A 12,782-nucleotide genomic window follows, 5' to 3' on the forward strand; every position below is an offset into this window, starting at 1 on the left:
GAAGACATTAGACTTTATAAAATCTGCAAGTATTGCCAAGTCACAATAAAGTTTACAGGAAATCAGGATCATAAAAATAATCTAAAATTTTAGAAGACATGGTTAAGATTTTAAATGCCAATATATGCAGAAATTTTACCTGTTTAGATTTTTATTTGATCAACTCATACTTAGGTGTATCTTTTTACTGATCCTTTTAAAAATAATTTGCTGTTCAAAAACAGAGATGGGCTGCTGTCCTTACAGTAATGTCATGTGTTTGAGTAGTAGTGATAAATTTTTGTTGAGGAGGCCTGAGAATGGAGCAAAGACAAAAAAGCAACATCCCAGAGAAGCAGAAAAGGCATTGTTTTACAAGTGGTGGGGTCTGGACTTCAGTCCTATATGGTTGATCATATACTTTGCCCAAACAGGACCATTTGGGGAGGGGTCAATTTCTCACCTGGACAGGATAATGGGACAAAAGGTGTAAACCAGGATTGGCCAGGGCAAACTGGGATTGAATTTCATTTCATCTAGTCCTCTCTGTGACCTTGGTATGACTTGTTTCTCTAGAGGGAAATGAATTGAATAACAGCAGAGAGCCAAACACTTGAATCTTATCCCAATTCTTTGTAATTCCCCTTTCCCTGAAATGGAAATCAAAAGTGTGCACGATGACAATGTCAGGCCAAGAAACACTCTATTCCTACCTTGGATTGGACCCCGCACTCCAGTGTGAAACCTTATCTTTGCAGATCTGGACTGAATTGTGTGAAGCCATGAGGAACATGCTTAGTTACAAGCTCTAAGACTTGGAAGCAAAACTGGCCAAAGCAGCTTCCTTACCCTTTGTGCCCTAGGCCCATACCTTCATCTTGGCACTGTATGCCTTATAATTCTATGGATGAATTTAAAGCAAGTCCAAGGGAGGGAAAGAGTTTCTAAGACCCAGAACTACAAAGATCTCATTTTCCCCTTCCCAAACCACTCAGGACCAGATAGCTTCTCCACAGGAGCACTGACTTTACCAGCTGTGTAGACCAAAGAGAATTTCAAAGGAGGCTGAATCTTGAGGAAACAAAAAGTTGACCCTAACATTGTGGTCTAATAAATTGGTAGCATTGCTGTACATTTTCAGGCTAATATGTATAATGGGCCCAGCCTAAGGCCTGGCACATAATAGGTAGTAAGTAAATGTTAGCTATTATAATCATGTTTTCATGAGGTCTTTACCTGGCCGTCTCTTAAATGTTGTTGCTTGCCAGAATCCTAATTGTTGTCTTACTTTACTTACTCTTCCTGGGAAATATCATGCATCCTCTTAGCTCTAACTAATACTTCTGTGCTGATGACTCCCAAACCTGCCTGTCTCCAGAGCTCCCTACCTGACATCTCAGCATGGACAGGTATGTCCATGTCCATAAGTGAGTCTCTTAGCTGCCCCACCCACACAAGTGTCCTGCATTTCCAATTCCAGTGGATGGCATCACCAGCTTCTCGTTGCCCAAAGCCAAGACCTGGGTCTCATCCTTGACTCCCAATTTCTCCACCTGTCTTCACATATCAAGCCCTGTCAAGACTGTCTCCTGTAAAAATCTAGAATGTACTCACTTTTCTCCATCCCCATCTCACACCACTACTAATTCTCATGTGGATTTTAGAAACAGGCTCCTGTCCGGTGTCTCTCGTACTGGCTGCCTGCAGTTCACTCTGTTCTTTGCAACCTTGCATCTGAGCACTTGTTTCTCCCCTTCTTAAGGCTCCTTATTGCCCATTGGACGAAGTCCACACTGCTCAAGGTGGCTTGTAACGTCCTTCATGATTTCATCTTTGCCTGCCTCTCTAAACTCCCTCCCCAGCTGCCTCTGCTTACCAGGATCCAGCTACACTGAATTCCTTTGGTTCCTCTAAGGCACAGCGTGCTCTCTGTTCTGCAGAGGTTTCTTCACACGCTCTGTGCCTGGGGCACCCCCCCCCCCCAGTCCTTCACTGCCTGCTCCTCCTCCTCATCCAGGCCTCTCCTTACACATCGCTTCTTCCCAGAAACCTGCCCTGATGCTCCAGGTGTGAGGGAGGAGCCCCTCCTACGTGTCTACTATACCTCCACACGTTTCACATCTTTCTTCACACGGGAGAGAGACTTACCTCTTAACTTGTCCATGTCTGCCACCGGCTTGTAAGTTCCTTGAGGGCAGAGATATTCACTGTGGTATTTCTTTGCTTAGAGTAGTGTTGGGCATGTGGATGGTGTTCAGTAAACATTGATTGGATGAATGAATGAATGAATGATCTGATTCATTTATTTAAATGAATAAATTAATGGTTCATGTGTAATGTATCATGCAGGTAGCCTTGTGATTGACACACAACGGGTATCACCATTAGCAATGAGGACACTGAGCCCTGAGACATCTGAGGGACTTGGCTGAGATGGGTGGTGGGCGCAGAAACAGCTGTCTCCCTTGATTTCTGGTTCACAGGCTCTTTCGCCACAGTGAGCTTTCCCAGTGTTGTCCATAATCTCAGGCTCCTTCACCACGGTCTGTGTTACCCAGTGTCATCCAAGCAGCACATCTGTTGGTTCTAGAATGGTTTAGAATGCTTTTAGAAGGAAGACTTTTTGGTAATTGTTTGCTTTTTAGATTACTTAGAAAATAGTTTCCTTCTTTACACATCGATAGTCAGGTAAGCTATTTTAGAGGGCAAACAAAATAACAGAAATAGTGATCTTTTAAGGTGAAAATTTGCCCTGGAAAACCTGTAGAATAGCAAAAGGAGTGTCTAAAGTAGTTGACAGAGTCTATTTTTATAACTGCCCAGTCCAACCACAGTTCACTTCTCTGATTTTTTTTTTTCATGTTTCCTTATCACAAGAGCAAACTCTTGCTCTATAATAACATTCCAGAGTGCAGCAATAGCAAAAGTCAACACTTTGAAGAAAATGCCTGGTCCTTTACAGACTGTAATACATTTTTTTAGTTTGATATGTCACAAAATAAAATTTCTTCTTTGTAAATAGCAGTTTGGAAATACATATGATTTATTAGCTCAAACTCATAGAGCTGGCAAATTCTTTCTTCCCAAAGTTCTTTATATCCACAAACTTTTGATGCTTTGATTTATTTGTAATGCTAAGTTGGAACGAAAATACTTAGAAATGTTTAGATTCCAGTAATTAAAATTCACCTTAGTTTGGATAGAGCTAATCTAAAGTTTGTATTTTTTTTTAATCTGTTGAAAAGTGGTTTGTGACAATAGTGTAAATAACATTATATTGGGAATATATATGTATATGTGTGTATATACATGTATATATTTATTTTTAAAGAATTCTGCTGTTAAAGATCACTAAATTAGATGATCTCTGTAGCAAGTTCCCTTTAAGTCTTTTTCCCCCCCCCATAGCTCTTTTCTCTTTTAACAGTAATTTCCCACTTATTATTTTTCTCCCTGTCTGAGCCATGAGTTCCTTCAAGGCAGAGCCTTGTGTTATTCATCTTTGAATTCCCAGGTCTGCCGTAGTGCCTAGAATTTAATAAACTCTCACTAAGAGTCTATTAAGGAATACATGACTAAGCACCCAAACAATCACGAGGTTAATTTAAGCCATTCTTATCAGCACATGGAGTTGGTAACAAGAACTTTATATATTTTAAAAACCAATTACTAGTCTATCTTGCTTCCCATTTTCTCTCCAAAGCCTATCACAATATCTGGCAGAAAATAGGTAATTAATACATTTGTTAAATATTCACTGACTTCAAATTTAAAGTTTTCCTAACTTATGTTGACCTTTCTCTAGTGAATATGATTTTAAAAGATTTTTACTATACTTGATAGTGAGTAAAACAGTTGAGATAGGAATGTGGCAAAATGCACCCTAGATTGGTCTGTGTCTCTGTCACTCATTTTATACAGTTTTCTTCTCTAAATATTGACAGTGCTATATATTTAGGTACTTATTTACTTGTGTTAAGAAATAGTTTCATTTGGGTAAGAACCACATGCTTTGCTCAGCTCTCTATCACAAGAAAGTACAAAGTATAACACACTAAAGTAGCTTTCCCCGTATGGCCTTAGGAAACTAGGGTATGATTGGTGGCAATCTAAAGGGAGACTACATGCTGCAACATTCTTACCAAAGTCTCAACCTTGTTACTAAGCATGATGTAAATTACTAGTATCGTGACACTTCCTGCTAACTTGCATTCCAAGGTAACTTGTAAAGGGAAAATCTTACAAATCATACTGTCATACCAGGGAAGTGTTTCAGTGGCCAGGCCCATGTCTTGGGATTTCCCAGGCTCTAACAATACTAATAGTTAGGGTGGATTAGGTGCTTACCACAAGCTACACTCTGTGGCAAGCTCTTTCCACAAATTATCCCATTTAATCCCCATTACAAGCCTTTTAAGTCTATCCTAGGATTTTCTCCATTTTTTTCCAGTGAGCTAAGTGAGACTTCCAGTAACACATCTGACAGCATCAGCCAACGAGTGGTGGAGTGCAGACTGAAAGCCACTTCTGTGTGACTTCATAGCTCCAGTCTTTCATCAGTACTTTTCTTGATGCTTAATTTGACTTAAGAAAAATTCTCAAGTATTTCTGATTGATCTGAAAGGAAATACTGACCTATCAGTGTTAAAGAACTTCTTATTTTATAATTTGTTTTTAAGGGGTTTTATAGAGTCTTAAAGATGAGAAAATGGAGGCACACCAACAGGTGAAGTGACTGGTTTTAGATCACACTCCATACTGGGGGAGCTAAAACCAGCACTCATTCATTTACCATTTGTCGTTCTTCCTTAAATTGGATTTATTTGTCATTCATCAAAACTGTGTTTGTTTTGTTTGGCCAGCATTCCAGGGGCTCGGTACACATTTGTTGAACAAATGAATGGATGTGTTGAGGCTGACAGTGTGTCTGGCATTGGTACTGAGCTAAAGAGCACATGTCTTTACCCTCAGGAAGCCAACAGTCTAACAGGGGAACTTGCACCCGTGCTTCTGTGACTATGTGCCTGACTGCCCCAGAGGATGATCAGGAGTATTTGGAATGGTGCTCCCGGCTAAGCAATGGCACAAACCTGAGAAGGTCAAGGTGTATAGGCAACTACAAGCTGAGTGTTTAGTGCTGCTGGAAGTAAAAGTGGAGGGGGCTCGATTCTGGATGCCTTATCTGCCATGTGAGAGAGTTCAGTTATTCTGTCAGCAGGAGAGCCACCATAGGATTTAAAACAGAGGAATGATGGGGTCAAACCTATACTTTAGAAGGATCCCTGTGAGGTTGTCGGGTGACAAATCAACTTGAGATTACAGTATGAAGCTTAAGAGATAATAATGGCCTGGCCTAGGGTTGTTGTAATAGGGCTAGCACGGAGATGGAAGATTAAGAAGTATTTGGAAGAGGTCCAGGGCTGGAGATAAAGATGAAAAATCGTTCGCTTATCAGTGGTAGTCGATACTCTGAGCATGAATGAGATCTCAGAAGGAGCATTTGGAGAGTTGGCAATGAGGAAAACTAATATTCAAGGGACAGGAAGAGGGAGAATTACCTACATGTGATAATAAGAAGAAATGTCCATAGAGGGTGTGGTTTCTCATAAGGCAAGGAATAGATGTTTGAAGAAGGGAACAAAATGTTCTATGGTCTCAGGCAGTAGAGACAACAGATACACACTCATTATTTAAGATTTCTAGATGAGAAAAGGGGGAGACATTAAATAATAGCTAGGGCTTCCCTGGTGGCACAGTGGTTAAGAATGTGTGTGCCAATGCAGGGGACACGGGTTTGAGCCCTGGTCTGGGAAGATCCCACACGCCGCGGAGCAGCTAAGCCCGTGAGCCACAACTATGGAGCCTGCATGCCACAACTACTGAAGCCAGTGCACCTAGAGCCCATGCTCTGCAACAAGAGAAGCCACTGCAATGAGAAGCCCGTGCACTGAAATAAAGAGTAGCCCCCACTGGCTGCGTCTAGAAAAAGCCCATGCGCAGAAGTAATGAAATTGAAACTGTAATTTAAAGTCTTCCAACAAACAAAAGTCCAGGACCAGATGGCTTCACAGGTGATTTCTATTCAAACATTTAGAGAAGAGCTAACACCGATCCTTCTCCAACTCTTCCAAAAAGTTGCAGAGGAAGGAACACTCCCAAGTTCATTCTATGAAGCCACCATCACCCTGATACCAAAACCAGAAAAAGATATCACAAAAAAAGAAAATTATAGACCAGTATCACTGATGAACATAGATGCAAAAATCCTGAACAAAATACTAGCAAACAGAATCCAACAACATATTAAAACGATCATACACCATGACCAAGTGGGATTTATCCCCGGGATGCAAGGATTCTTCAATATACGCAAATCAATCAATGTGATACACCGTATTAATGAATTAAGGAATAAAAACCATATGATCATCTCAATAGATGCAGAAAAAGCTTTTGACAAAATTCGACACCCATTTACGATAAAAACTCTCCAGAAAGTGGGCATAGAGGGAACCTACCTCAACATAATAAAGGCCATATATGACAAACCGACAGCAAACATCATACTCAATGGTGAAAAACTGAAAGCATTTCCACTAAGATCGGGAACAAGACAAGGATGTCCACTCTCACCACTCTTATTCAACATAGTTTTGGAAGTCCTGGCCACGGCAATCAGAGAAGAAAAAGAAATAAAAGGAATACAAATTGGGAAAGAAGAAGTAAAACTGTCACTGTTTGCAGATGACATGACACTATACATAGAAAATCCTAAAGATGCCACCAGAAAACTACTAGAACTAATCAATGAATTTGGTAAGGTTGCAGGATACAAAATTAATGCACAGAAATCTCTGGCATTCCTATACACTAACAACGAAAAATCAAAAAGAAAAATTAAGGAAACAATCCCATTTACCATCACAGCAAAAAGAATAAAATACCCAGGAATAAACCTGCCTAAGGAGGTGAAAGACCTGTACTCAGAAAACTATAAAACACTGATGAAAGAAATCAAAGATGACATAAACAGATGGAGAAATATACCATGTTCTTGGATTGGAAGAATCAATATTGTGAAAATGACTATACTACCCAAAGCAATCTACAGATTCAATGCAACCCTATCAAACTACCAATGTCATTCTTCACAGAATTAGAACAAAAAATTTTACAGTTCGTATGGAAATACAAAAGACCCCGAATAGCCAAAGCAATCTTGAGAAAGAAAAACGGAGCTAGAGGAATCAGGCTCCCTGATGTCAAACTATACTACAAAGCTACAGTAATCAAGACAGTACGGTACTGGCACAAAAACAGAAATATAGATCAATGGCACAGGATAGAAAACCCAGAGATAAACCCGCGCACATATGGTCACCTAATTTACAACAAAGGAGGCAAGAACATACAATGGAGAAAAGGCAGCCTCTTCAATAAGTGGTGCTGGAAAAACTGGGCAGCTACATGTAAAAGAATGAAATTAGAACACTCCCTAACACCATACACAAAAATAAACTCCAAATGGATTAAAGACCTAAATGTAAGACCAGACACTATAAAACTCTTAGAGGAAAACATAGGAAAAACACTCTTTGATGTAAACCACAGCAAGATCTTTTTTGACCCACCTCCTATAATGAAAATAAAAACAACAATAAACCAATGGGACCTAATTAAACTTAAAAGCTTTTGCACAGCAAAGGAAACCATAAACAAGACAAAAAGACAACCCTCAGAATGGGAGAATATATTTGCAAATGAAGCAATGGACAAAGGATCAATCTCCAAAATATACAAACAGCTCATGGAGCTCAATATCAAAAAGACAAACAATCCAATTAAAAAATGGGCAGAAGACCTAAATAGACATTTCACCAAAGAAGACATACAGATGGCCAAGAAGCACATGAAAGGATGCTCAACATCTCTAATTATTAGAGAAATGCAAATCAAAACTACAATGAGGTATCACCTCACACCAGTCAGAATGGCCATCATCAAAAAATCTACAAACAACAAATGCTGGAGAGGGTGTGGAGAAAAGGGAATCCTCTTGCACTGTTGGTGGGAATGTAAATTGATACAGCCACTATGGAGAACAGTATGGAGGTTCCTTAAAAAACTAAAAATAGAACTACCATACAACCCAGCAATCCCACTACTGGGCATATACCCTGAGAAAACCATAAAAAAGCGACATATACCACAATGTTCATTGCAGCACTATTTACAATAGCCAGGACATGGAAGCAACCTAAGTGTCCATCGACAGATGAATGGATAAAGACGTGGCACATATATACAATGGAATATTACTCAGCCGTAAGAAGAAACGAAATTGAGTTATTTGTAGTGAGGTGGATGAACCTAGAGTCTGTCATACAGAGTGAAATAAGTCAGAAAGAGAAAATACCGTATGCTAACGCATATATATGGACTCTTAAAAAAAAAGATGGTACTGACGAACCTCGTGGCAGGGCAGGAATAAAGACGTAGACATAGAAAATGGACTTGAGGACACGGGATGGGAGGGGGAAGCTGGAGCGAAGTGAGAGTAGCATCGACATATATGCACTACCGAATTTAAAATGGTTAGCTAGTGGGAAGCAGCAGCATAGCACAGGGAGATCAGCTCAGTGCTTTGCGATGACCTAGAGGGGTGGGATAGGGAGGGTGGGAGGGAGGCTCAAGAGGGAGGGGATATGGGGACATATATATGCATATGGCTGATTCACTTTGTTGAACAACAGAAACTAACACAGTATTGTGAAGCAATTATACTCCAATAAAGATCTGTTAAATAAATAAATAATAGCTAAAGGAGAACCTGGAGGCAAGTGAGGGGTTTTTGTTTTAAGAGGGGAGAGATGTAGCAGGTTCACAGGCTGAAGCCAATAAAAAGCGAAAGTTGAAGAGAGAAAGAACACAAGTCCTCCAGTTCTTCACCCAATAGCCCTTATTCACATTCTTAGCTGGTTAGATCCAAAATTAGTTTTATGTTTGAGTCTTCCAGGATACATGAGAATAGTCCCCCTTGTCTAATATGTTTACTTTCCCTACCATCTCAGAAACTCTTTTCAAACATTAATGAATTCCCACAAAGTGAGGTTGCTTTAATGAGAAATCCACTCAAGGAAAGGAGTATTGGCTGCAATACATATCCTGGGCACAGTTAATATTTATTGAACAAACACAGTGATGTGGGCCATCTCCAAATTCATCACTGAACTCATGAGAGTCTGTCTTAAGGCCATTATCTCATTCTGCCTGTATTACAGGTAGGTGGGAACATATCTTACCTCCCAGTACTAAATCCCAGACTTCCCAAGGGCAGGATATAATCATCTGTGTATCTCTTTAGGTCTCAAACACTCAGCAACACTTGGCAAAAATATATATGTCAATGCACATTTATTTGAATAAGTGATATGAGGCAAGGTTTCATTTTTTATCTTATTTCGAAAGAATGGGTTTCTCTATCTCATTTACTTTTTCAATCTATTTATTTTTCCTATCTAGCTTAAAAAATAAGCCATTGACCCTAACATAACTCTCATATTCCACCCCAATATTTAAGCACCTTTAAATCTCCAGTAATACACCACTGTTTTAACTCCAGTTATTTTTACTTCATAGTTTCATGACTTTCTTAAAGTCAGTTTTTATGAATTAAAGAGATGAGTAGTGCATTGCCATATGTGGTTTTAAATGGCTCCTCAGTTGATTTTTATTGCTACCCTTCATGCTCTATTATTACAGAGTAGAGAATGGAAGGTAGCATAAAAGAATCTGTCATGATAGAGTAAGTAACTGCATTCTATACATATTATCTTTTCTAGCATGTATTCAAATGTGTTATAAGTATCTGTGTATGTCTTTATAAACCCTGAGCTTTGCAGGGCCCATGGGCCATTTATCATCTCTTTAATCCCTATTGGAGGACACCTGGCATAGAATAGGCACTCACTGAAAACCTCATGAAAGGAAAAGTACAGAGCTGAAACAGTCTGTAGACTGATGCTTTAGAGCTGCCAAGATTATACATAGTGTTTTGTTCAGCGAAAGCCAAATAACAGGAATGGTGGGAGGTTGTTATGAAATTTAAACTTTTAGAACTCCTGTCTTTTCAGATTATCAGCCGCTTAAGCGTTTTTAACCCTGTAGTATGTGAACTACCCCTCCTAAGCCCAGTGTTTTCCCTCTTTCTTTTCTGCAGGTTGGACTCAGAGCTGTGATAGAGCAGTTTCCTGGGAAGCTTGATTTTGTCCTTGTGGATGGGGGTTGTGTCCTAAGCCACGGCCACAAGCAGCTGATGTGCTTGGCCAGATCCGTTCTCAGTAAAGCAAAGATCCTGCTGCTTGATGAACCCAGTGCTCATTTGGATCCAATGTGAGTTTCAGAATTCCTGCTATTTAATAACACAGGGGGAAAAGAATCATTGAGACATACTTCATATTGACACAAATTTCCATCAGGCTGTCATGTCTGCAAGCAGAAGACTACCTTCTACATTTGAAATAATTGCCCAGTTACTATTTGACATGAGCACAAGTGCTTATTTCCTAGTATAAGAGCTGTGTGCTCTCTTCTAAGTGTAATTTTGCAATTTCATACAAACTCTTCCCCCTTATTGACATGTGATAAAATATTTAGTTACATAGGCATACTTGGGTCCTTAGAGTTTTCCTTACTATCCCATTTATAACATAGGAAGTATTTATAGCACAAAATAAAGAACTATTATTGATGCTACATAATGAAAAATATACTTATTTGGGAAACTTTTTTCAAACTGTGAAATTTTTTCCCAAATATTTGTCCTATTTATTTATGAAAACTTGGAATCTGCCCTGTGGTTGGAAAGCTGATTGTGGCTGACTCTATTGCAACATTCTGTTAAAAGGATTCAAGGAAAGATAAGTAATTTAAGGAATTAAATTGACAGAAGAATAGGTATGTTATCAAGGATAGAGACAGATTATTAATGTTCTGTGATGTTATATGTGGTATTTTTTCCTTTGCTAGAACATACCAGATCGTTCGAAGAACCCTAAAACAAGCATTTGCTGATTGCACAGTAATCCTCTCTGAACACAGGATAGAGGCAATGTTGGAATGTCAACGATTTTTGGTGAGTGTTTCTAATTTACCCAAGATCTCATCTCTCCTTTGATTCTTGATAACACTCTGATATGTGCTGGTTCCTGCAAGTCACAGCAATGTACAAGCTCACAGCTATCCAGCTTTACTCAAAATACCTGCCCAAGTTTCTCACTTTGATGTGTGCAACAAGTTGAGGTTGGATTTCAGCAAATCTAAAATAGCAGCTTATTACTAAATTACATTAATAAATTGGAACATCTATACTTTTTGCTTCTTTTATTTGAGGATCAAGTCATGAAAAAGACTAAGTCCTGTTGCTTTCAGTAACTAAATCTCCCATGGATGGGGTCCAGGACAGGCCTGGATTGTCTTGCAACCTGATGTATGGTTTTAATGCAGTAGTTGAAAGGTTTATTTCATTTTTCTAGCTATTATTTGGAACTCAGCTTAGTGCGTCTCCCAACCACCTTCTCATTGTGGTTTCAAAACTGTCACAGATTCTCTCAAGTGATGTTTACAAATTCCTTTGAGTTCAGCCACAAGGAAATCCTGAGGATGATGTATCACATCATTTCTGTTAAGGCTTTTCAGGCTCCTGGAGGTAAATGCTTTCCTTACTGAAAGATTGTTATTACCATTATTATTACTAAGCTTCGAGTGACAAGTTAGGGGCCGACTCACAACCTCTTGCCCAGCTACGGTCAGGCTCAGCTTGAACATGTGAAGGAGGCACAGTAACTCAGGCACATCCTGACCAATTTGAAATTGTTAAGCTTCAAATCCACTGTTGACGCAGTTCAACTCTTTATGGTGCTGTGGACTTACACTCATTTGTAAGGTTAATACATAAGGGATCTAACATGAATAGTTCTTGTTTTCAAAGCCCCCTTAGTTCCTCTAAAGTTCTCTGAAGAAGCACATTGTTCATTCAGTACTATACCACTTTAAAAAAAAACAATCTCCCAGCTTCTAAGTAAAAACTTACAGCTAATTTCACCAATGGTAGAAGCTCCGTAAAGCACGAGGACTCAGCAGTGAAACGAGCTCCCCCTGACTGTTCAGACTGCAAGCCTCTGGACGGACGCTGTGTGTTCTTTCTGGCTTTCCTCATCCTCTGAGCCTGTGCCCTTCTTGCCCTGCTTTGGTCCGCCCTGCCTCCTTGTCCGAGATCTCACTAACGGCCACTTCCCTAGGTCATAGAGGAGAATAGAGTGCGGCAGTACGACTCCATCCAGAGGCTGCTGAGCGAGAAGAGCCTCTTCCGGCAGGCGATCAGCCCCGCCGTCCGCTTGAAGCTCTTCCCCCACCGGAACTCGAGCAAGCAGAGGTCTCGGTCCAAAATCGCTGCCCTGAAGGAGGAGACGGAAGAAGAGGTACAGGAAACAAGGCTTTAGAGAGCAGAACAGAGGTTTGCCTGGGACATTCACGCGTGGAGTTGAAGAAAAAAAAAGGAGTTTCTGCCTCAGAAAACAAGGATGAATGATGTTTTTTAAAAAAAAGGAAAACTTCGGGTAAGAGGAATTAAGGATGTTCCCGTGGATGAATGGCTTCCTGGCAATGGTCAAACCGTGTGACAGGTACTTCAAATCCTTGAAGGTTTACCACTTGTAATCGCAAGCCAGCTTTTCCTGAAAACTTTTTCCTTTGGTCGTCATTGGAAAGGTGGCTATAAACGTCAGCCAGCTTAATTCTTCAAC

At 39.9% G+C, this 12,782-nt stretch overlaps 1 protein-coding gene across 1 annotated transcript in view; it reads left to right on the top strand.

Annotated features, from left to right (window-relative positions):
• Nucleotides 1-12,479, top strand: part of CFTR (CF transmembrane conductance regulator) — a 199,644-nt gene extending 187,165 nt beyond the window's left edge. Inside the window, exons 25-27 of the mRNA XM_061198249.1 lie at nt 10,199-10,371; nt 11,008-11,113; nt 12,279-12,479. Coding sequence (XP_061054232.1) covers nt 10,199-10,371; nt 11,008-11,113; nt 12,279-12,479 — 480 coding nt within the window. The remainder of the gene's footprint in view (nt 1-10,198; nt 10,372-11,007; nt 11,114-12,278) is intronic.
• The last annotated feature ends 303 nt before the right edge of the window (nt 12,480-12,782 follow it).

Source organism: Eubalaena glacialis, chromosome 8, assembly GCF_028564815.1.
Source record: "Eubalaena glacialis isolate mEubGla1 chromosome 8, mEubGla1.1.hap2.+ XY, whole genome shotgun sequence".
Lineage (NCBI taxonomy): Eukaryota > Metazoa > Chordata > Mammalia > Artiodactyla > Balaenidae > Eubalaena > Eubalaena glacialis.